The 26873-nt window shown below is 39.7% G+C and overlaps 1 protein-coding gene across 3 annotated transcripts in view; it reads right to left on the reverse strand.

The window, feature by feature from the left end:
* Positions 1 to 26074, reverse strand: part of LOC125292526 (interferon regulatory factor 2-like) — a 38231-nt gene extending 12157 nt beyond the window's left edge. For 2 of the 3 annotated variants that reach the window (XR_007193206.1, XR_007193205.1), the window contains exons 1-4: positions 24204 to 26074; positions 23964 to 24069; positions 2349 to 2448; positions 415 to 591 (exon numbers count right to left, since the gene is read on the reverse strand). Coding sequence is in view for 1 of the 3 variants with exons in the window: in XM_048239876.1 (XP_048095833.1) it covers positions 415 to 591; positions 2349 to 2448; positions 23964 to 24050 (364 nt within the window). In the remaining 2 variants the exon portion in view is untranslated. The remainder of the gene's footprint in view (positions 1 to 414; positions 592 to 2348; positions 2449 to 23963; positions 24070 to 24203) is intronic. The other variant, XM_048239876.1, reaches the window with a different exon arrangement.
* Positions 26075 to 26873: the final 799 nt, after the last annotated feature.

Genomic DNA, 26873 nt, shown 5'->3' on the forward strand with positions numbered 1-26873 from the left:
AATGCAGGACAGGTAAATAAGGTGGCCTTAGTTTTAAACCAATTTGACCTATTTGACCAAAGAGAGTCAAATAGGTCAAACCAACTATTACACTATTGAAACCACTCTAATGCAATGTCACTCATTCATCCATTACTCTCGACCAATCACCTGCATTCACCTGTCTTATAACAACTGTGAAACATTCCTTTTTTTGTAAGTTGCTTTGGATAAAACCTGCTCTGCTGCCTAATGATGTCCCCTCATTCTTCTCCACCACCAAAGACCTTTCGTTCTTTAAGTACCAGTAAATCTACAGAATTTAAATTGTAAAATTCTCTGTGAATTAAACCTTGGAATCTTTTGAAAGAACTACTTCTTTGTGACCTGGAAGATTTCCACAAACCAGCCTTTGTGAAGTAAAAAAGGTCAAACCTTTAATCACAGCCCGCTCAGCAGCCGATAACATCCTGTAAACTTTGAATGCATTGTTGCCTTTCTTAATACTCTTGTCCTTCACTTCTTCAATGTCAGGAAGAGAATTCATTGCACAACGGAAGTTAGCCTTCCATGTCTTTGGATCAGGCTGGTCAACTCCTGGATGGTATTTCCCTAAAACGAACAGGAAAATTGTTTGGAAGAATGACATTAGACATTATGGGAGTGTGGACAAAAAAGTTATTCAAGTATCTAAGGAAGAATGCTTAGCATCAATATCAGTACACAAAGAGCATGGATTTCAAGAGTAGGATGTGGTGTGATGTACTAATACTACCTTATAGATTGATGGATTTAATCATTAAGGATGTGTACAAATAAATGACACTTTCAAAATATAGCGTCAAGCGGTGATGTACTGAAGCACCTACAGTTCCACAACCCATGACAGTTTGTAATACAACAATAAAACTCTGAAGATCACCTACAAAAAGGACCCAAAAGCTGCCATCTTTGGCCATATAAGGAGATCAGGGTACCCTCTTTGTCCATATAAGGAGATACAGATCTCTTTATATGGGCAAAGATGGCAGCATTGGGTCCTTTTTATAGGCGAACTCCAGAGGTCTACACCCAATCAAACATGTAACACCACAAATCTTTGACACTACCATGCTGTGTCCACTATGTACTAGGGTTGCAACGGTACAGTGTGCCCATGGTCCGGTATGCATCACGGTTTTTGGGCCACTTAAACTTAAAAGCAGATCCGACGTGTCATTTCACTTTCACTAAATTTGAGCGATGTGGGCCTTAGTAGCGAACAACGCTGCTTTGGTTTATTTTTATCACAAATTATTGCTGACAGGCAACAGAGAGAGACTGGCTTGTTTTCTCTAAGAAGCAGACTCTCGCTCTGCACTAGTAACAATGAATATAGCAATATGTGACTAGGCTTAGGCTACATGAGTAATGGCATGATAATGGCATGTCTTGAGATATTAGTTGGAGCACCTCCTCTAGACAGAATTTCACATCACAAGAGCATGTTGGCTTTTGGCTGAATTTTAATTGGTCATTGGCGACCATTTTATTGAGTGAGAAAATGAAACTTAAGGAACTTTATGGGACAAGGTATTTCCTGCATATAGAGTACATGCACACTTAACCTGAAACAATCTGATGAAACGTCAAGAAATGGTATAGCAAAGACCAGTGAAAGAGCCACTCTTTCTGATACCAGATGGTGGAGCTATGCCAGATTGCCATTTTGCACATGTGTATATCCAATAACCTGTGATGTTTGAATCATGTCAAGCAAAGCATGGCATAGCCATTTGAGCAAATTATAACATCAAAAATCACTTCACAATTTTAAAGCCAGCATCTTTACATCATGTATACCAATTTTTACAGGAATCGGATGAATTTGTGGAGAAGTACGTCAAAATAAGTTCCAAAACCTGCAGTGTGTTGAACATTCATTGGGGCTGGCTCCAAGAGTGGGTGTGTAAATATAATCTGTTAAACTTTAGACAATATACTATGCAATAATACAGTTGTTGTAACAAACAATAATGTCTAATGTGATGTGTGAGTTGTCTGTCAGTTAGATAGCCTATTAGCTTATGTCAGCTAGCATTCCAAACATAAGGGAATGCCATAGAATCCCCAGATAACACCCAGGACCAAGCCTTTGTCCCTGAGTATTCACTTAGATAACTGATTTTTTGTGCAAAATTTTATCAGTCTTCACCAATGGGAAGTCTGATAGAATGAAACAAATCACAATAAGAAGAAACCTTACGATGTACGAAATACAAACGATGCAGCTTTACACCTTCGGGGCAGGCCACAGCCGACACCACTTGGTCCTAGTAAAAATGGGGTGAAATGATTGCTAAGCTTAGAAATGTTAATCAAACCAATACCTGTGTGGATTGCCCAGTTCATAAACAAGGGTGCATCTTTATCAAGATCCCATCCGTGGCGTGCAGCATGCATCCATGGAATTTGGAAAATCTTCTTTTGCTGTTGGAAGAATGTTGCCGTTTCTGTAGTGTTTTTATGACAGGCAATGTGCAATAACATATCATACATTAAAGTATGAAGGTTTGTCTATAAAAATAAAAATACTAAGGACCATATTCTCCCATCTGGCATAAATTCTTTTTCAGCATTTCCAGTTACGCACTTTTGAGTTACACACATTTTTCCTTGAGCATTCTGTTCAAGCTCATAGCATATAACTTCAAAATTGAGGTGGCCTTATGAAATAGGCATGATTTATTTAAGGTTGCCTCCACACTTGGTCCATTTAACTGGACCGAACCCGAGTGAGATTACTCCCCCAACCCTGCCCTGCCCCGCCCCAGTCTCCCTTCACATTACATTTTTTTCATCATAGAAATGTATAGTTAGTTTATGTGCTGTTTTGTTAATATTTATGTCAACCTGGCATCAATGTCAGTTAGGCACTTTCACTATGCCATGAGCGCGTAGTGTAGAATGAGAGTGATGAGGAGATCCATGCAGAGACAGGCTGTAATGAGAAATGAATTTGCAGCTTTGCTTACGGAGCTGGAGCATATAGCCTATGTGTGCCCTCAAGGTGAGCAAGTTGTGTGGTTAAGTTATATCACACTACTGCAGTGTCTGTTCAAATATGCTATTCCTGCATAAAACATGTAGCCCATTTACATGCCTGCATGTAGGAAGCCTAACGGCTGTTGTGAGTCAAGTCTACATGTTTAGCCTTCTGAATAACTTGATGATAGACCAATCCTTTTGTGGAATGATAAATCATCTGAAATGGACAATGATAGAACTTAAAAACAATCTCTTGTAGCCTACATCACGCTCTATCTGCCACTCATTGTCTATAGTTGATCAAAATGACATTAGCCTAAAACTTTGAGTTAAGGCTATGGGCCCAATCTTGGCGATCTAAAACTCAGTGCAAAGCGCATTGTTATCACGACGCAAAGTGCATTCCTATCTTACACTCAAATTTTTCGCCATGCGCGTCTCTTTTATTGAACAATGCGCTCAGGGGTGTTGCAATTAACAACCTAAGGTGTGGCCTGGCGCATTATCTAAAAATAGCTATCTTACACTATCTAAAAAGCATTACGCCACTGACCAAGAAACCTGGTCTACAGCGAAAGGCGCATTTGAAGCACAGCTAAAGACATACCGTCACAAGATGTAAGCAGCAACTCCTCTGCAGAATAAATGTCCTTAGGATTTTTATTCAGTCATTCGAACATTATTGTGAACATTATAAGTGTTGCTTTTTTCAGGCTATGTTTGTTTTCGATGCTAACCCATTGTCAGTCAATAGTGAAAGCAATTAACTGTGTATAACTGTTTTGTCGTTGACTATGACACCACGGTGAAGTTAGTTTCACTTTGCCAATGAGTTTAAATAATAGACGAGTGCAGATGCATGTAGGCTATTCTGCTAGGTTTTAGTAAAGCATGGTTTAGTGGAATACCTGTTCCATACGGACGTGCAAGCAGATTCCTTCAAATGCGCCACTATCAAAATACCAATGCGCTGTTTGAAGTTGCGCTGTTTGCTGTTAAAGGTTCCCTGTGTACCGTTTTCAGTTGTTTGTTAAAGGAGAATTCCGGTGTGATTTTGACCTAAAGTGTGTTGAAACATGATACCGAGTGTGAACGTATGTCTCATAGCTCATCTCGGCTTGTCCCCTGCACTCAGAAATCTGGCGCTAGTTTTTCAACAGTTTTTCGATGGGTGTGCCTCGGGCATCGGCCTAGCCATGCAAATAAATCACTGTTTTACACCATTTACGAGGGTCAAAGTAGCTCCATACTTCATTGGTAGACTTCCGAGGGCCTTGACATTTAAAATGAGAAAAAGCACTGGTAGTTTATTTACAAGACGATTTATACAGAAGTACCTTAAGGAATTTTACCGCTCGACGCCATCTTGAATTTAGTCAATGCATAAGTCTGAAATACACGAGTACCAACGAACAGGTATGATAAGGGATTAGATTCCAAAAATAATTCAGTGGAAATGCATGGACTCCAGTTGCTTCCAGTAGCAGCAACTGGAATCCATGCATTTCCACGGAATTATTTTTGGAATCTGATCTGAATCTTCATTTACATCTACATAGTGTGGGGACGACTCCACGGTCCATGTACGTGCACCATTTTAAAATAATGGTGGCCAGCAAGGTACATATGCGAAACACAGCTCAGTCTTTGCCGTCTGCATGCATAGAAAAAACATTAGCTTGGATTCATCTGCAGAATTTCCCTACATTTAGCAATGTAAGTTACGAACCCATTTTCTACAAGCCACATGTCTTCCTAACATTCCGACATTGAAATTGTATTTTGTCGTCTGCTCTTTCTGGTAGTGTGCTTAGCAATAAGTCTCTATCCATTGGTACCATGTTTATCGATCCTTCTGGCTTATAAAAACAGACAAAGTGACTGCAAAATAATAACGTTATGTACACAAACCAACGCTGCACACCCATTACTCTCGTTTGAATTACTCGCGGACCCGTGATCGGATAGATATACATCCTTCTGGGTTATAAAACAGACGAAGTGACAGCAAAATAATAACTTCTTATAGCTGGACTTACCCCACGTTTTTGTCTGTTCTTGTGGCAAAGCATGTTTATAATCCAACTCTATCGTGTGTTTCTCTCTGGCAAAGCATGTTTATAATCCGGTTTTCAGATCCTATCAAATTCCTGCATGGCATCCAATTCAAGGCTCACATTGCATCCCAATTTGTTCAACAAAGAAACACCTTTTTTGCCTTTACTTTGTTCATGGCAATGCAGTAAAAAGTTGAGAATCATTATGACTGCATACCATAGGCACGCAGGCTAACACGCAACCTCGGGTCAAGTCAGGTCAGATCAGTTCGTGTCACAGATATGGAGCACAGAAAGGTCATTTTTCCTCACTAAATAAAAAATGGCATTTATTTCCGTAAATCACACACCACATATTTCTGTAAATTGCTCAGCCCCAGAGTATCCCTCCAACATGGCAATTATATTGACCGATTCAGGACAGTCTGGCCTACACATACATGAAATGCATGTAGAGCTATGAGCTTGCTGTGGTGAGATACATGTCGAAATATAAGAATTTTTATAATATGCTTTTTATATTTTAATTCTTTAAAAATCAAAATAAAATCAATGCTGGTACTGCTACATGAAAAGATGGCAGATCTTTTCTGTGTCCAAGAATCTTTCTAGATAGCCTAGACTCTCCTGAAAAAAACAATATATAATATGTGTGTGTGGCACTTACAATGACTAGAATAAATCCTTATGAATAAAGGTAGTGAAAATGCCCTAAAAACTGCTTAAGGTTCTAAGGGTTAAGTATCCTAATTTTTTAAAACTATTTAATTGTTATCGATAGCAGTACAATGTAGGCCTGTGTTGTCAGTCAGGGTCGACCTATTGGTCTTTTGTTATTTGCACAGCTTTATCAGAGCAACTGTAGTAGAGCCCTGCGCGGGACTGTTTTCTAACACACACACACACACACACACACACACACACACACACACACGGAGCTCTCTTAAAGAAGCCGCAGCACAATTTTACAACACTAGGCTACATCCCAATCCGGCAGTGTTTTTTTTTTCACAGCCCGTACCCACCCGCAGCAAAGTTCAAACCGCCCGGTCCCGCGAGATTTGTGTAAATCCCAATGCAGCCCTCTAATTTGTAGGCCTAGTGTTGTCACAATACCAAAATTATGACTTTGATACGATACCTGCCATAAATATCTCGATGCTCGATACTGAAACGATACCACGGCGAAATCCTAAAATATCTGGAAAAGAAAGGACGCAGACCTCCTCCAAGTGTATGAAGTCATTTGTGTTGAATTTGGCGCACTTTTGTAGTGTGCAGGTCAATTTTGGGTTCTAAACTTCTAAACTTCCTACATAATTATTATTTTTTATAGTCAGTAAAATAAGAATGTGTGTGTGATTAAATCCTTTATTGTTTGTTATAGGTCATTTACATTGTGTAAATTCCGGTGTGAAATTGACCTTAGCTGCACTGAAAGATGTTGCCGAGTCATTACATGTGTCCAATAGGCACCTTCGGTCACCCCCTAGTATTCCGAATTGCGCCAATTTTCGCCGAACTTGCATAAGGTTTTCAGCTAGCTGTGGGGGCATAGCGTAGCCTATGCAGCTAAATCGCTATTTTTACACCGTACACGTGTGCAGCACGTCTTCCGTCAACAACATTACGCGAGATTCCCATCACTGATGTAAAACCTTTTGAGCTTCGGTGATATCGTGTACTCATCATGCTCATGTAGACAGTAACTATATATTTCCTATTTACTTTTGTAATTAGTAATTTTGTAATTACTTTTGCAATCTGTTCCCCTGTCCTTCCTGTTCATTCGTGCTCGGCAGTCGACTGATCGCGACTTCATTACAAGATGACGGCAGCCGTGGCCTACTGGTTAGCACTTCGGACCTGTAACCGGAGGGTTGCTGGTTCGAACCCTGACCAGTAGGCACGGCTGAAGTGCCCTTGAGCAAGGCACCTAACCCCTCACTGCTCCCCGAGCGCCGCTGTTGATGCAGGCAGCTCACTGCGCCGGGATTAGTGTGTGCTTCACCTCACTGTGTGTACACTGTGTGCTGTGTGTGTTTCACTAATTCACGGATTGGGATAAATGCAGAGACCAAATTTCCCGGGATCAAAAGAGTATATATACTTATACTTATATATAGATGGCGGCCAGCGGAGAGATTCTCTGAAGGTACTGCTTGTATAAACAGTCTTTTTTAATAAACTTCCTGTGCACTTCCAAAGTTCTCAGTATCTCGTTTTAAATGTCAGGACCCTCAGAAGTCTACCAATGCAGTGTGGAGTTACTTGGAACATTTTTAATGGTGTAAAAATAGCGATTTAGCTGCATAGGCTACGCTATGCCCCCACAGCTAGCTGAAAACCTTATGCAAGTTTGGCTAAAATCACCAAGAATTCGAATACTAGGGGGGTGACCGAAGGTGCCTATTGGACACATGTAAATACTCGGCAACATCTTTCAGTGCAGCTAAGGTCAATTTCAAACCGGAATTCTCCGGAATTCTCCAAAGTAGGCTAGATCAAGGTCAGTGTTGAAATTACTGCATGCAATTCACTGAATGCTATGCAGAGGGGCCTAATCTTTAGGCCATCTGATGTAGGCTACCCTAGGCCTTCCTGTGTTTATGGGATTTCTTTGACAGTTGCAAAGGGTAGCAGTGTACAAGTAAGACGTTCCAACCAGGTCTTCTTCAGATAGGCCTACACCATTAGGCTACCTGTTGCAATATATCTGTGTACATTACGTATATTTCTTTGATAACGTTATTTGCTACCATGTAACAATAAGCCGCTATAATTATTAGGACATTACCAGTAGTACTGACCGAATATTAAATAAATCGTTTGCAAGTTATGGTAATGTTATACTAGCGTGAACATTGCGTTTTCATGACGTTATCAGTCGTTATGTCTCCTCAAAATTCACTGATGAAGGAAGGTTCGCTTTATCCAAGAAAACCATACTCGTTTCAGTTAGGCTAGACTAAAACTGAAGAGATGAACTTGGCATTAATCATGTAGTGGTGTTTTCTATAGCCTATTCGTTAACCTGTCGTTCTTTGAACAAAATGTTGGGATATGTCTGTGAGGTGCTTAGCCAAGTTCTCTGCGTAGACTATTACTTTTGAATGACTCAAACATATTTTACAAACGGGCCTCTGTGTACCTGATGGCTTGCCTTCACTATCCGCGATGTATCCGAAATAGTTCCAGAATTCACTTTACATTTTGTTTTATCCACAAGCCAAGGACTGTTGGCAAAGAACTATGTGGACGTTGGCTTCTCACTCACTCACTCACTCAGCGCTGCCTGTTTGACACGCCCTTTGCTTAGATGCGTGCAAGGAGCATGGAGAGTGGGAGCAGTCTACACAGACGCAGAACGTTATTATTTTAACAAAGTATCGATTCTAAAAACGTCTGAAATCGTATCATTTTTTGCGTGAAGGCATCGATGATACCTTTCTAGTATCGATACACCGTGCTACACTAGGTAGGCCTATATGTTATTGTTTACACTTTTTTGCACAGCTGTGTTAGAGCAGTCTGAAATATATATATAAATATATACTTAAAATGTTTCCTGACCCGAACATTATAGAAGGTTTGATGGCTGAATCTTTATGTCCCCCCTCAGATCTAAGCCCTGAACCCTCAAAGACTTAACTGATATCCATTGATAAGTGGTTGAGTTTGAGAGATTGTAAGGGTCCAACATGCAAGAATTAACAGGAATGGGACATCACCTGTGGCATATTGTTAAATTGACAACACCAAAAATGTATAGCCTCCCTTTGGATAACCATGTGTTTCATATCACAACAACATGATTTCTTATTAATTCTCTTGGGTAAATGGTAAATGGACTGCATTTTTATAGATTAGCTTTTTGACTCTTCTGAGCACTCAAAGCACTTTACATTGTCATGCCTCACATTCACCCATTCACACACCGATGGCTGAGGCTACCATCCAAAGCGCCAACCTGCTCATCGAGAACAATGGGGTTAAGGGCTCGAACTGACAACCTTCCAGCTGCTGGACGACTCCTCTACCTCCTGAGCCACTTCTGGTAAAATGCATAAATGCTGACTTATGGAAATGGCATGGAAAGGGTGAGAGTGAGCCCTCATTCCCTTCACAATTTCACAGTGGGACAGCCCTAAGCCCTATCAAAGTTAGCGGGAATGTGCATCAAAGTCTGTGAGGGGGGACATTAAGATTCAGCCACTGTGTGTTAGCAGAACATTTAACTGGGGAACATAGGACCCTGGGAACATAGGTATGCTCCCTGTTAAATGCCAGTTAACGTCTGCAGTGTAGTGCTACTTGACTTGTTTTGTTTACTCATGGCAACAGTTGATATGGACCACTTTTAGCCTTCTCCCCTCTGAAGCTCCGAACAAGGGTTCCACGTTCTGAACCGTTTTTTGTTTGGTCAATATCTTCCGAATGGTTCAAATGTTGGTTTGCGAACAGGAACGGGAACTGAACCAGTTCTAATTCTAGTTTCTAATTTTTTGAAACTAAATGATGACAAAACAGAGGTACTTTTGGTTGGACCAAAACTAAAGCGAGATATTGTTCTTAGTAATCTGGGGAACTTGGCGCACCAGGTCAAACCAAAAGTAACAAGCCTCGGTGTCATCTTAGATGCAGAGTTAAGATTTTAGGCCCCATATCAGTAAAGTTACTCAGACAGCCTATTTCCACTTGAGAAACATTGCCAAAGTGCGGCCCTTTTTAACTCAACAAGATGCAGAAAAAATTCACTCACGCCTTTATCACTAGCAGGTTAGACTACTGCAATGCACTTTTCACTGGTCTTCCCAAAAAACATCTAAAGAAATTGGCACTCATACAGAACTCTGCGTCTAGACTTTTAACTAAGACTAAGAAGAGAGAACACATCACCCCTGTGTTGGCTGAACTGCACTGCCTCCCTATTTCCTATAGAATTGATTTTAAGGTTATGTTAATTACTTACAAAGCTCTAAATGCCATAGCACCTTCATATATCTCTGAGCTTTTAATATCTTATCAACCACAAAGGAAACTTAGATCATCCAATTCTAATCTTTTAATCGTACCCAAAGTGCTTCACAAACAAAGTGGAGAAGCTGCTTTTATCCATTATGCCCCCAAACTATGGAACACCCTGCCTCTGTACATCAAGCAGGCGAGTTCAGTAAATATTTTTAAAAAAGATCTGAAAACATACCTGTACAGGAAAGCTTTTAGTTAACTCATCTTATCCTGTAGACTACTTTTTTAGATTATTCTACATCTGCTGCTATTGGAGCCAGCCAGCCAGCCAGAAGCAGATGGGCTCCCCCTATTAAGTCAGGTTCTGCTCAAGGTTTCTTCCTGGAATATGGGAGTTTTTCCTTGCCACATGGCGTGCTTGTGGGGGGTAAGAGGGTTAAGGCTGCCAGTCTTATGACATGTCATTTTCTATATTTTTGATATGTTGCTGAGTGGATCATAAACCGCCCCAGCAATGAAGAAAAGTGATTGATAATGACTGACTGACTATTATTGTGTTACATGCTTCAAATGTAAAGCACTTTGAGCTGCATTCTGTGTATGAAAGGTGCTATACAAATAAAGCTTATTATTATTATTATTATAGTTGTCCGTCGGTGGAAAAACAGGGCTTATGACCATACACCTGCATGTGCCACTGGTCTGGACGAAAAAACTGTCATGGTAATCATCCATATTCTCTCATTTTTTCTCTGTCTCTAGTTGTTTTCAGAGGGTGGCTGGTATTGTTGTGCTAACACAAAGCCATCATGGATATAAAACGTTTAAAAAAAAAAAACAGAAAGGATGGAAGCACCAAACTAGATGAGTTATCTCAGTTGGGATTATCAAATTAAAAAAACTATGACCTGACAGGATGCGCTGCAAGCAAACATTAACAATAAAATCCGAAATCCAATTACATTGTTTTCAATTGGAGTGTCCTGAGCGCAAACAAGCGACCAGCGCGATGCAACGGAACGTTTTGAGATAACTTTTGTCAGACGCCACGTTTCTATTTTCTCTCTGTCGCTCACGTTGCTCTGCTATTTTGAATGTGAAATGTGTCGAATAGAAGGATTTTAACGGATTCAGTGTAGACAGACATACAAGACAGTTGCTCGCTCGGATCCTATTAGGACATGTACACCGTGTTCCACTGCCGCCACTGTTAAAAAAAATCCAGCGGAAACACTGGTCATAAACATTATATTTTTGTTTTTCAATTAAACTCATGGATGGTATTGTGTCTCAGGGCTCTTTGGATCATTGAAATCAATATCAGACACCTGTGATAATTAGTTTGCCAGGTGAGCCCAATCAAAGGAAAACTACTTAACCCTTACAAGCCCGACCGTTCCAATTTCGTTAAAATTTTAACGATGACCAATCATCTAATATCTCAGCTGTCCAATGACTGATTTTATTTCTGAAATCCTCCTTGTAATGCTGACAACATAAGCTTCAATTTGATATGATTGGTTAAGGGGTTTATATGGCTTTAAATGTTTTGGATACTTGAAGATGAGTCGTGAAAAAACATTTCACTTCAGTCGCATATTTTGACATGGACCGCCAGATGCCACCTGCACTTCGTTGGAGTTTACCTCGACTGAAACCACAGCTGGATAAACTGAGGTAATATATTTTACATCAAGCTTCTAGTTCTAGTGACAGTAATATGCTTTCTCATCAGCGTCAACATTATGGCATAGCCGGGGCTAAGTGCATCGTCATGTAACTTTAGCTAGCTGCATTACTCTGAACTGCTTGCAGTATTCTCGCTTGCTTTTGATATCAGTTATTTTCATTTGACAATTTCATTTAAAACCTGTTAGTATATAACCTGTAAGTAAGTTTTTTTTCCTAGTACCAATTTGTTGTTAGGTAAGCATTATATTGGCAAGTCAGTATAGCATACCAAAGCTGAATAAATCAAAGGGCCGTTTCTTAGTTTCGCTTCTCTTACATGAAATAAGTTGAGCGATATTTTTTACTCCTCTCAATATGTAGTTGTAGAAAACAAGATGTGAAATCAATGATTCTGTCAGAAATGTAGTGCTAATTATTGCCTCTCCTCGGTTGTTACCTCGCTAGGGCAGTTTGTAGTGAACTGTTTTACCTTGCTAACTTCTAAAATGACAAACATCAGACGTGCTTGTCTCAACATTTTCTAAGATGGCATGACTTGATATTCTACTCTTCTCAATATGTAGTTATAGAAAACATGATGTGAAATCACATATTATGTCAGAAATGTCATTATTGCATTTAAGCAGTTAGCTAGGTGAAATGTAATATGTCTTTATCTTAATGCCAGCCAGGCAATCAGATTTAGGGTAGCTAAACCCATGTGTAATAAAATGACTTCATACTTCTAAATATTTTTGAGTTACTCAGAATGCTTCAATAGTTTAGGCTACCTCTTCTTGTGTATGTATGTGCACACACGCATCGCATCTGTAGTTTTGTGATTTTTTTTTTTTAAATTAATAAATGTATTACATTTGTATGATTTTACTGTTGTTTCAGATGGAGGATGACAAGACCTACACAGACCTCCTTGCAGGCCTGAAGAGGTTGGCTGACTGCTGATGAGCTTGGCGCCACAATGTTGAAGACCATGTGAGGATGGAGGAAGAAGGTATAGATTTAGGTGGCGTCGAGGGTGGTGTGTAGACTGCCACTAAAACACTGTGAAATAGGACTTGTTATGTTTATTTTTATATGTTGTTGTCCCAGGCATATGTGGTTTTACCAACCGGAACGAGTGGGAGGTTGTGCTTAGTAGGCCGTCGTATGCAAACACACAGTGCAGGGCATGGGATGAAGAGACCCCAGAAGAGTTTCACAGTTTTCTGGGATAGATCATTGACATGGGACTTCACTTCCCTCCCTAATATCCATTGCTACTGGGGAACCAAGTCTCTGAAAAGATCAGGGAGCGTTGACCAAATGAGAAATACATATTGTGTACACTTTTTCTCCATTGACATTGCTGTTGTCAGTAGTTTCTTATTATTTCAAGTTTGGCAATGCAGAATCTGGTGTTGAACCTAGGTTTGGTAGCTACAGCCAGAAAGACTTTGGCTAAAATCTATCACAACAGCTGGCAGGCATTTCAAAAATTTCAGCCTAGCCTTCAGCTGCTCCAACTACTACTCTGTCAGTCTTTTCATCAAGTACATATTCCTGACAGCAGGAGCCAAAGAAAAATTGTTGGCTTTGTCATAAAAACAATACATAATAACACTAAAGTAGCTTGTATGGCCTGGAGTTTAGCGGTAGGTGACTGTTTTTTGGTAAAAACAAAATTGCTGTCAGATTTGGCATTCTACAGAAGGGGATGCGTTTAGCTATGAGTCATAGGTCTTCTGTGTTTAACCTTTCAGGTTCCCCACCTCACCTTTCCCTACCCTCCTCTCTGTGTGTGTGTGTGTGTGTGTGTGTGTGTGTGTGTGTGTGTGTGTGTGTGTGTGTGTGTGTGTGTGAGAGAGTTTGTGTGTATGTGTGTGTATGTGTTTATTCTCAACAGGCTTGTTCTATGTAATCCACTTTCAAATGTTTAGACACATTGATTTTTTGAGTGATGTTGAAGTTGATTGTATTCCTAGCTTTTCATAAATAATACATTTTATAGATGTATATCATTTTCATATTACACTAATTAATTTATATAAGGAAGTTGTATCTGTTGAATCAAATGTATTCTATGTCTCTATTCAGAATTGATCTTCAATAAATATACAGTATAATGCATTTCCTGTATTACTGGTAAGGTACATGTTTTTCTTTTTATATCGTTATTGTTCACTGTAGCATTTGCTTATATACAAATAAATGGTTTATTCTTATGGACCAAATAAATCTAAACCATTGTGTCTGACTTCATTATTATTTTTTATGCATACTTTTATGTTTTTGGTGAGAAAGAGAATGTGAATTCTGTCAACATTCTAAATCCCGTTTCCTGCATTTTTTTACACTTATCACTTAATTTATCATAACTTTTGAAAGGTTAATGATATTCCAATTCAGTCTTTTTTGTTAAATAGCCCACAACTTGCTGAACATGTCCTATACTCTATATCTTTCTCTATCTCGTATAGAAATATGATGAAAATTCATTTTCAAGCGAATGAAATTCAATTTTAACGAATTTCTGTATACATTTGGAGAGGATTTTCAAAGACTGTTCCTTACTAGATCAACATTACCATATGTATTTTACCTCATTTGATAGAACTGACCCTTCTGATTATAATGGTATGTATATCCCATTGATGGTATGTATTATACTCAAGAAATAAGGTTTTTTGTGTAAGGAGGTCATCCAGCACCAAAAATGGAATGTTCGGCACGGCACGAAAGGGTTAAGAAGGATGTTCCACAAGAAAAAGGATCTCTCTGCTGCTGAAAAGCGTGAAATTGTGCACTACCTTGGACAAGGTATGAAAACATTGGATATTTCCCAAAAACGTATGCGTGATCATCGTGCTGTGAAGAAATTTGTCGCTGATTCAGAGCACAGACGGGTTTGTGCAGACAAAGGCATAATAAGGAAGGTTTCTGCCAGACAAATTCATAGGATTAAGAGAGCAGCTGCTAAAATGCCATTGCAAAGCCGCAAATAGGTATTTGAAGCCGCTGGTGCCTCTGGAGTCCCGCGAACCTCAAGGTGTAGGATCCTCAAGAAGTTTGCAAGTGTGCATAAACCTATTCGACCACCCCTAAACAATGCTCACAAGCAGAAACGGTTGCAGTGGGCTCAGGAATACATAAAGACAAATTTTTAAACAGTTTTGTTTATGGATGAGTGCCGTGCAACCATAGATGGTCCAGATGGATGGAGTAATGGATGGTTGGTGAATGGCCACCATGTCCCAACAAGGATGAGACGCCAGCAAGGAGGTGGTTTGAGTCATGTTTTTAAATAATCGTGGGAGAGCTGGTAGGCCCCTTTAGGGTCCCTGACGGTGTGAAAATGACCTCGGCAAAGTATGTCGTTTCTGACTGACCACTTTCTTCCATGGTACAAAAAGAAGAACCGTGCATTTCGTAGCAAAATCATCTTTATGCATGACAAATCTCATGCTGCAAAGAATACCCCTGGGTCATTGGCTGCTATGGGCATAAAAGGAGAGAAACTCATGGTGTGGCCCCCATCTTCCCCTGACCTCAACCCTATTGAGAACCTTTGGAGCATCAGCAAGCAAAATATCTATGAGGGTGGGAGGCAGTTCACATCCAAGCAGCAGCTCTGGGAGGCTATTCTGCAGACATTAAAGCAGAAACTCTCCAAAAACGAACAAGTTCAATGGATGCAAGAATTCTGAAGGTGATATCAATGAAGGGGTCCTATGTTAACATGTAACTTGGCCTGTTAAGATGTTTTTGATTGAAATTACCAACAAATTACCATTTTTAGTTCTTTACAACCGATAAAATGTCTTGAAACTCTGTTGTGCATAATAATTTGGAACAGTGCATGAGTTTTTTTTTTTTGAAAAAATACTGTTATCATTGGGTGGTTTGTTTAATAAAATTTGAATTATACTCTAACGGTTGATGACTTGAAAATTATACTGACTGTCATTTGAATCAACTATTTAGAAAAATCTGAGAAAAATGTAATTTGCATAATAATTTGGAATGCAATGTATTTATGTCCGTCTCATTGTGATTGACGCATTTAATGCTGACAGCCAGGCCTATTTTCCCCATCCCCTCAGTCTTAAACTGGGCTTTCACAATCAACGTTTCTTCCTTGCAGTTGGCCAGTTTGGAACAAGCCATTTTCACACTTTCAGTCTGTAGGCTACAGCTGAAATGATCATGACAAATTACTATCCACCGCCAGTAGCTTAAACTCTGGTTTAAGTGAGAGAGCGATGTTGCTGTTATAGTTGCTGTGATTCGACCAGCCTCTCTAGCTAACAGAAGAAGATGAGTAGAACTAAAAAAACAGTGCGGAATCATACAATATTTAGCAGAAACTTTAGTGTACGTTGGTTGGTTGGTTGATTAAATCAGCATAACAATTATGTGGAGGTCTGTATAAAATGTTGTTTGGGTCCGGATGTGGACTGGAGTCCGCCTACTGAGTACCCCTGGTGTAGGCCATGCAACACAAGGATTCCACAAATACTTGCTTTACTCAAATCTGTTTGTGACTAGCAGAGTATAGCCTACATCTGCATCTGTACTCGTTTATTATTTGAACTCATAGGGAAACTGAAACTTCTCGTGGTCTCATAGGAATTGACAAAACAGTTCTGCACTCAGTTATTTATTTTCACTATTGACTGACAACGGCTTACAATCGAAAACATAGCCTGAAAAAAGACACACTTGCCAAAAATGTTCGATTGACTAAGTAAAAATCCTAAGGATTTACATCCTGAAAATGAGTCGTTGCCTCGGACTTGTTGCTAACATAGGCGCCAAAAATATCTGAATATCTGCTTTATGTAAGCAAGAATGTACCTTTACAAAATATGACGGCTTTGTAAATATTTTTATGAACACCATACACACCTGACTGGCTACATCAGTGTGTGCAATGATGGCACAGTTTGAGAACTGCCTCTACTCACTGTTGGCTAATGCGCTTTCAGCTGGAAATCTGATTGGATAGGCTATATCTTGTGATGTCCACACGAAATGTAATTTCTGTTTATAAAAACACAGCAAAGTAGGGTTTTTCTAGTTTGTGAGTAACCTATGGCAGTGTCAATTTCCCACTGTGGCTGAGTTAAACTGTCATGCATACTTCTGGACACTGGGAGACTGTTCAAGAGTCAAACGACGGATCATGCATGCGTGTTTCAGGCATAGTGCAGGCCCTATTCAGTGACTGAAAGTGTGCAGAAATGGTGCATTTACTTAACAGTATTTAAGAAAATTCCCAGAGGGTAGCACCCCTGTAGGCTATTAACGTAATAACAGTAGCCTAGCTTATATGTGTGCGTGTTGTCCGCTGTTGATTTCCGAAGGTGCTAGAAACAACTTTCTCAAAAAAGTAGTACGACAATTAATGTGAGGTTTTTGGCAATTGGTATTGACCATTTAATTGTTTGAGCACCCACCGACAGAAACATAAATCGGTGCCTATGGTTACTAAGGGCTGCTTACATCTCATGAGTTTACATCTCATAAGTTATAATTAGGGCTGTCACTTTTGTGGAAAAATCCTGTTAGATTTTTGAGACATAAGTGTTCATTGAATCGATTGTAAAATTGATTTTCCATGTCTAAAGACGTTTCCATTTTCAACGCCAAATATAGGCCAATCCACAGACAACTAACAGGCATTAGGACAAACGTGGGCGCTTGAAGATGCAAAAGCCAGCAATATTTCTGATGATTTATTGGTGTGAAGGTTCATGCACAATGATAAACAGGATAAACATTCTCGAAAAACAATAAGCAGAGTGGACTGCCATAACATCAGTGAAAAACATTATTGCAGGCTTCAACGTGGCTGTGTTTACGATTAGAAATGTCAAACAAATTTCGCCTACATAGGAACTCACGACTGCACAGTTTGCATACCACTTTGTCCTTCTCCATAGTTTGATCTACCCAAAATCGGAAGTTATTAGGGCTTATCACTCGTCTCTCTCATGTTGCACAGGTCACGTTGTCCTCAGTTTTTTGGCAAAACACCAGCAGCACAGCAGCCGATTGAAAAAGCTGTTTCCGGTGCGTAAAATTGGTGGGAATTTTCTATTTAGCTTTCGCAATGCCTACTGCACTTTCAGAATTCTTTATTTTCTTTTTCTGCTCGTTTGTGAGTTTTGTTACATCTATCTTTTTTATTTGTTATTTCGTTTTAAATTATATTTGGTTAAAATCGATTCCCTATTTTAGTTTTCGAAACTTGTGTTGGTTGTTCTAATCGATTGTGTTCTGATCTATTTTCGAACAGCCCTAGTTATAATGTAAACAGAATACACGAAAGATGACTGATTTCCGGTTAAATGAATAAGGTGGATAAGGTGGCGCCAAGTTGCGCCGAGTGTACGATATAGCCCATGCTGTTTAACCCTTTAGGTGCCAGGGTTTAAAAAAAAAAAAACAACACTGGATTTTGACATTAACTTTTCCAGAGACCATTGCTTGAAAGTGGTCAGAGACAAAGTCCTACTGTAAATGTGAAAATCATTCAGTAGGATCAAAAGTTTATGAAGGGGGTACATTTACTCATCTAATTTGCATATTACGTCGTCACTGGATGGCAACCACTTTGAATTATGCACCTTTCTGGATATTGAGAATTTTGAGCAGATTGTTTTTTTTTCTTTTTTGTCATTTCATCCATAATATGACAAATGAAAAGGACAACAGTCAAATGTAAACCAACATTAGTAAACTATTACTATAACCACAAAGCCTACTAAAGCCTACCATAAAGCAGGCTAATAAATCTGTTCCTATCTCAGGTGACTTTGTAGTTCTTCAGAGACCTATTTTTTACTATCCTTGCTGTCTTTCTGGGGCAGCCGTGGCCTACTGGTTAGGGCTTCGGGCTTGTAACCGAAGGGTTGCCGGTTCGATCCTCGACCCAGTAGGAAAAATTGACTCCCGTACCGCAGTCCCGAAAAATTGATGTGGGCATGGGAGAGCAGTGCTCCACATCAATTTTTCATCAATTTTTGCGACTGGAGTCAATTTCACTGTTGGTAACGTGATAGGGACGGGGCGGGCAGAAATCAACAGGAGCGCGGGGAGGAACGGGCGGAGATTAAAATTAAAACATGCGGTGAGTGCACCCAAAGATTGCAAGGCATTTCTAGAAAAGAGAACCACTTACAACTCACAATACGTTTGTTGATTGGCTACTGCTAGCCGCAGAGTACTACACGTCAGCGGCTACACTGAAAACTTAAGGTGTTTTCTATTGCCATATCAACGTGAGCTAATCGCTAACGTTAGCTGAGATGCTAGTTTTTGTAAAGGCAGGAATAAACACACATACAAAATCAATCGAAACATGTGTAGCTTTACTCAACACATTAACACTATGATACAGTGTAATTGTCAAGTTGTATGGCTCACTGTGTTCAAAGTCGACTATGTGGTGGTTGTTATGGGGAAACTAGCTAGTAAATGCAGCTTTACTGTAGTGAAGTTTGCGAGATTGTTAAGAGGAAATAGCGTTTACATGTCCATTTAAATTATAGCCTAATCTAATGCACTTTTGTGCGTTTTAAATCCGAAATAAGATGGAATGTGAGGAGACTGCTATTAACTTTAAAGAGGCCTATCTACAATTGAAACTATCTGCAGCCTATGACGCAAATAAGCCTTATGTCCGGTCTATGGATGTTTGCTTTAGCCTATTGTTGACAGCAGGGTTTTTTTTACAATTTAAAATGATACTTTCTAGATTTTAATGGGCCATGTTGAAGAGCTGATGTCCGTTATTGTTCGTGCAAATATAGACCGATTCATGTCCCTTGCATTTTGCAACTGTGAGGTCCATGGTAGGTGCCCGACAGAAATATTATTTCATTTTGCGAGTGATATCCACGCTCTGGCGGTGTTCACCCCCGTTTCAGAGATTCTAAATGCAAAAATGCACAGAGGGAGTTCCTAAGCTATAAGCTAGGCCTATTACACAACATAAATTGTCACTATGCTGGCGACCCAAATAAAATCTCCTACGACACACCCTTTGGGAACCAATGCTTTAGACAACATAGGGAACGAAACGGGAGAGGGAGCCTTTCTCTCGGGATTTTGCAGGACAGGATATTTTGGGGGGGGGGGGGGCAGTCAAGAGATCGGGATATGACGGGAGTATTTGTGTGGGCTCGGGATGGGAAGGGAGCGACAATTGATTCCTGTGTCACCCTCTACTTCACCTCACTGTGTTCACTATGTGCTGTGTGTGTTTCACTAATTCACGGATTGGGATAAATGCAGAGACCAAATTTCCCTCACGGGATCAAAAGAGTATACTTACTTACTTTACCACGTCCATTACAAACACTAGCATCACGTTTACCACTGCCACCTCCAGCTATGTTGGACAAAGGATCGAACTAAACTTTGTATGCTTAGTGGACACTGTCGTGCATATGCAAAGACGCACCTCCATTCAGATGCACCGTGACTATAATAGAGGATCAATGTCATCTCCAAAAGTCAGATATTCTCCTTCAGAATTAGAATAGGTGAATAACAGATCCAAGTCTTCATCACAAGTGAACGTTTTATTCACCATTTGGTGTATTTCTGCTTCAATTTGCACAAATACGATGGCCAGAATCGCTTCCGTGTCAATATAAACAAATGCACGTATTCTCTGGTTTTGTCACGTTTGATTGTTCTACTTCCTCTGCACTTTGAGAAGTGATATCGGGGCTTAAATCAAAGCTCTGGGTGTTTATCTAGTGAGTCATTCCACGCCAACTCAGCCACCAATGTACATGACACCTCAGATTTTGCTGAAAAGCGGTGAATATATGCCTTATGTTACCAAACAAAGGAATCTGAAGTTTCAGGTCAATCTCTCAAACGGTTTGCCATTTGAATTTCGGGTGCCACGGCCCTTATTGACACATTGAAATTTCACATTTCATCTTTTGCCATCATCAGAATCAATATTCCTTACTGTTTGGGTGAGAGGTGGGTCACCAAAGTCCTAAAAAATGTTGACGGCATGTGTGATTTTTTCACTTTTTGGGTGGCCCTAGCACCACAATTAATGATCATATTTATTCTAAACAGGATTATTTGTTATATGTGGGAACCTTGCTCTTGCCAAAATTAATTTGAAGGGTATGGTACCACAGGTGGGGGCTTCATGGGGGTCCATAAACCCTCTCCGGCAGAGGTGACTCTTTTGGAACCCCATATTTGGACCCCAAAATGACCATGTGGGCACTTGATGATCCTAATGGGATTTATACCAGATAAAGATAGATATTTGTTCTTTCTTTTAATGAAATAAACATTTCGACTATGAAGCTCCACAATATGAATTTTATTCTTCATAATGCACCATTTTGGACATTGTTTCCAGAAGTCTGGAATGTAGATCAGGGAGAATTTAATGATGATAAAGCATGAAAATAGTGGAAATAACTTTTGAGATATTGACCTGAAACTTCAGATTCCCTCATTTGGTAACATAAGGCATATTTTCACCGCTTTTCAGCAAAATCTGAGAGGTACCATGTACATGATACCCCGATATTGGCTGTTTTCACATGGAATGACCCTAGTGGTAAAGAGTACAAATGAGATTTTACACTGTACTTGGGTCTATCGTCTGTTTTATTCAGTAATGAGGCTCGTCACAATTTTGCGACTTTGGCAGTTAGAGGGTTAAAGACACTCTAAAGATATACTAAAGATACATTTTTAGGGCTGCATAAAGTTTGCCAAATTAATATACACTCTTCTTAGATGTTGAAGTACAATGTAACCTGAAACCTGATATTGGAAAATGGCTGAATATTAATAACGTAACCCTTTGAATGTTTCATTGTGGGGGTGGGGGGTAGATGTGTATGTGTACCATAACAGGCAGCTTTGTGTTGCTAGGGACTCTGCAATTCATGTGCAGACTGCCCCTGCCCCACTAGAAGAGTGCTGAAAGCCTGCTCTTCAAGACAACAGTAAACTTTAAACTTTCAAAGTATCTTTTAACTGTTTGACTTAGCTGAAATATTGCCATACACTTTGAAAGTGGAAACGCGTTGCGCTACATGTGCTTGCAACTATAGCTAAGCAAGTTTGTGGGTCCAAATGGAAAACGCGAATGATAGATAGATAGATACTTCAGTGTTTCCCATACATTGACTAATCTGTGGCGGGGCGCCACAAAATCAAAACCGGCCGCCACACGTTAATATTCTATGTTTCATTTAATTCAATTTAATTTAAATTAAATATACGTTTAAATCCTTGCATTGAGCTGCGCTTTTTACGCACGCAGCCTTTCCTTGCCCTGCCCCGCTCTCTCTCGTAGCCCGCTGCCCCTCCTCTGCATGTGCATTTAACAAAATATTCACGATTGTTGAAGGATTGTTGTTGCCACATAGAAGCATTGCATAGAAGACGTCTGGCTAAATTGCTATTAAATCTGCTTAGCATCGTGACCATGCTGCGCAAATTTGTTCAAAACTGCTGCATTGAAGTTAACTCTGCTAAGGTCTTATCACAACATAGTAGGCTACATTAAGGAGACTAAACTAAGTTAAGTTATGCAATCAAGCAGTATCTCAAAGCTAACATTAGAATACTGTTTGGATGTGGAATTTAGCTTGCTTAGCCTACTTACAGCTGCTTGTCAATTTCGTTGAAGGGCTCATTTTATTGACACTGAATGTTTGCAAAATCCCGATTTAATTGGAAAAGTGTTTTCCAAAAATCAAAAGTGCTTGTCCCAAGGAGAAGTACGATCCTTTATTTTAACTATGTAGAAAACATTATGAATTGTATCCACACATCAGCAGCCTTTTAACTGTGTTGCAAGGTTTCCTTTACGAACGTCTTAAAGTGACAGGCACTCAATTAGACAATGTGTCTGTGTGTCTCCCCCCTCTCCCTACTTCGAGCTGGGTGGAGTTGCAAAGATATCAGAGCTTTAATGATGAGACGTTTTATAAGTAGTTGAATATTAATTTGTGTTAATGTTGATCATGTACCAGACAAAAGTGCACCGTGTATGCCTTACTTGTGTTTAGAGCCGTTTGCTGACGTTATCATTATCAATCCTGTTCAATGGTGGTTGAGTTTGTCAGTCAGCGTCAGCTACCAAACAGAAGTTTGTGTGTGTGTGTCTGGTCTGTCTCACTCAGTGGGACACGCACATCACAACGATATGAGAGTGCTGCGCTACCTGAAGGAGAGCTTTTAAAACTTTGAGAGATGTTTTCTACGTGGTTGAATATTTATTTTTTAACCTTGATGCTGTTTAGAACAGAAACATCACGGTATTTTCCTCTGCTGATTTATGTTCTGTGGCTGACCAATCTAGACATATACAAATGTAAACCATGCAGTCTTAAATTACAAATCAATCACTTTATTTCAATAGCTACTTTTCATGCTTTTTGTTTTCTTAAATTATTTAAATGTGTTGACAAAGGACATTTTGTGATGACCTGAATTATGTCTTATATAATATGTCAGCAAGCAATGCATCATCAAGCCTGTGTTGTAAGATGTTGATGAAAGCCTTTTACCCTTGCACAGTTAACCATATGCAGTGCACCCATCCATACGTTCATTAATGTTCCTTTTATAAATTGAGACTTATAACATTTGTTATCATCATTTGTGTAATTATGTGTCATTTGTATTATGTAGGGAGCAAAAGCATTATCGGCTCCAAATATCGGCTCAAGAAAATTGGCGGCCCTTTTCAGTCATCAGCTAAGGCTGATGAAAAAAAAAATCGGTATCGGCACTAAAAAATCCATATCGGTAGATCCCTAATTAGTTCGTTAAGTCATGGGTAGAACAACCTACAGTATGCGTTTGCTGAAAAGCACATGGGAAAATATGGTCCTTAATGAGTAGGCCTAAATAACAAATGAATAGGCTACTATACAAATATATTGTTTCTATTTTAACATATTAATACAATGTACAGTTTTGAGGCCTGTATAATGCTCGTTTTTTTGCTTGGCCACATTATTTCATGACGGTCAACAAATGTGCAACACATCATACATTTAAGCATAATAAAAAGGTTTGTGTTTCAAAACGAAAACACTTAATTTAATAAACAAGAAATTGACACACTTGATTACACAAAACGGTGTAATAAGACTTAAAAAATAAGTTTTTGTCTTATCCAAATTCAGTTGTTTATATAGGCTAATCTTCATGTCAAGATGATCTGATCATTCTACCAGGCTACCAACATACCTTATTAATCCACATGAGCCCCTTTACTGAACCGCTGTTGATCTGTTCTTCAAGCCAGGGGCGCATTCGCATCCTATCCACCGGCATGTTGGCTTGGTATATTGGACTAGGAAAAGACAAGGACATAAAAAGGCATCGTGTATATGGTTGTATTCTGGAGCGAATCGTAATAGTTTTTTTCTCTTTAAAATATGGATAGGTGTTATTTCAGATTTAACAAGAGAACACTTATGTTATTACCTTCCAACGTAGATGATGGAACGTGTCGCTGTGGCTATAGGGACTTTACTGCTTTACAGGACATCGGGCCATTGTTTCTAGAACATGCGAGACACAGCAAAGTCCACTTGGAAGACTACATCGAATTCCATGTTCGGTGTAGAATTATATTTTCAAAACATCAACCATTTCCTTTGGTAAACTCGGCCCAGTGTCTAACAATAGGCCTAACTACGAAACGATAGCATATAAATCAACGTGCGTGTAATCGACTGCGAAACACGTTTTATAGCCAATTTATGCTGCCTATCTAGAAAAACCAGACAGACGAGACTGAAATGTGGAATTGTACATGTTCTTGTTTTTATACAAGTATATCGTTCTTTGGATGTATTTGCTAATTTCTGTCTTTGAGAGACTGGTGTGCTTATATAAAGATATTAAACATAATGTTCGAAAAAAATGTAAACACTGTAGCCAAACTAGCGCGCTACGTCAGCGCTACGGTTACTTCCATGTTGATGCAACCTCCACCTAAATGGTCGAAGTATCAATCAGTTGCCAAGTCTAGTTCACTGTCAGTTAGGTCCACTGTACACAGGGTCTTTTCTTACCATTTAGTGCCAATGAACGTCCATTACGCCGAAAAGAAAGCAAAACTTAGCCTAACACGCAAAAAAACGAAAGTGTATGCGCATTGTATAACGACGACATTTTGGGGGCGTGGGATAAAGTCGGAAGACGCTGCTCACGTGTTTGTCTGCTAGGCCTACTCTAAAATCCAATTGGTTTATGAAAACATCAATCATGGCAGACCATCGTTTCACTTTCTATTTCCCTTAATCCCATGGTAAAAATCGGAAGATGTAGGCCTAAATGTTTTCCTATGGTACACGCAGGCTACAGTGGATTTGTTTGAACGTTTTGTGTGAAGTATAGTTTTAAAACTTGTCTACGGATAGTTGATTAAGTCCAAATAGGACTCGACCTAGTTGAGTAGCAGTTGTTGTTAACACAGAAGGTATAACTGCTGAATCTGTCTCCTCTCTACTGCATTGCTAGTCTGACGTCGTCATAAGCCTATTCAATTCTACTCAGAGTCTGATGCTGCTCCATCTCACCTACAAAAAAGCAAGTAGGCCTGGCTGCAGCTTGCAGATCGGGGCTGGGCTTAGGGCCCATCTCAATTCTCTATTTTACCCCTTCCCCTTCCCCTTAGTTTTGCGCGTGCACGTGAGACGAAGGGCTATCTCAATTCTCATTTCGATCGAGGGGTAGGGATAAGGGCAAGGGTAGATACCCCTTAAAACCAAGTAAGATCGGGAGCTTACTTGAAACCGAGGGGTAAGAGAAATACCCAACATACACCGCTCACACCGGAAAAATACCACACCGAGAGATTCATTGACATGAAGTGTTGGCATTAATAAGGATTATAAAATTAAAATGGTAATTGTTTTATGTTGCATTCAATCTTGTGACCATATATTGAAGGTCCTGTTCTTCACGAGGAAGTTTTCAAAAAATCGCTGTTTTGTGAATGTTAACAGCACATCATTATTTGCGCGAATGTATCGCATTTTACATATTTCCATGTCTACCCCGCGAATTGGCAGCATGTCAGAAATGTAAGTCCAACAGCAGCTACATTTTCTGAACTCCGCTCGTCTGATATGAATGCATAGGCCTGCTGCCGACTCCTCGCATAGGCAGGTAGCGATTGCTTCTGATGTCAAGTAACGACCATTTGGATATTATTGTAAAATATCAAAGGAGTTGTGGGATGTTTACATAGCAAACTGCATGTTTATTTTGTCCCCCATCCCTGTTTCATTCACCCGGACCAAGGTAGGCTGCGAACTAACATAGGCACGTTCAGCTGTTGTTGAAATAATTCCTGAACGGTTTTATTCCGAGCTGAAAATGCAATTATAGCCTATATGACAGACGACAGGTTGCTAGTGACAAAATATTAGCTTTCAGTGTGGTACGATCTCTGTAAATTACGTTAATTCAAGTGTTTCAATCATCCAGCTCTCCCTTATGGTTGGCTAGTGGTAGGCCTATCTAATTTCCAAGGGGAATATACTTCACCCCTATGTCTTGCCACTCGGTTTCGAGGGACAAGGGCTAGGGTAAGATGAAGGGATAGGGGAAGGGGTGAAACAGAGAATTGAGATTGGCCCTTAATGTGGGGCAGAGCGCAAGTTGAGCTCAGCCCAGCCCAGCCCAAAATCAGCTCGTCATCCAAAAAAGAACCAAAGCTGCCATCTTTGCCCATATAAGGAGATTCGGGACTGAGGCGATCAGTTTGATATTTGATATTCAGATATTCAACAGATATTAAAAAAATGTTTTAATGCGACCGGTTTCACCCCGTGTTTGCAGACAGGCCTACAAACAGATGACCTGTGTAGGGGAGAGCTGGGACAGTTGAAACACTTTTTAATTAAACGTAATTTACAAAGCGATCGTACCACACTGAAAGGTAATATTTGGTCACTAGTAACCTAGGCTACATCTGTCCTCTGTCAAATACAATTGCATTTTCAGCTTTGAACAAAACCGTTCAGGAATTATTACAGCAAAAGTGGGACGTGCGTAATGTTTAATTCGTTCCTCCTGGTCGGGACAGTTGAAACAACATAAGGGGACGAATGAAACATACAGTTTAAGCCATATAAACGTTCC

Source organism: Alosa alosa, chromosome 1 (genome assembly GCF_017589495.1).
Source record: "Alosa alosa isolate M-15738 ecotype Scorff River chromosome 1, AALO_Geno_1.1, whole genome shotgun sequence".
In the NCBI taxonomy this organism is placed as follows: domain Eukaryota; kingdom Metazoa; phylum Chordata; class Actinopteri; order Clupeiformes; family Clupeidae; genus Alosa; species Alosa alosa.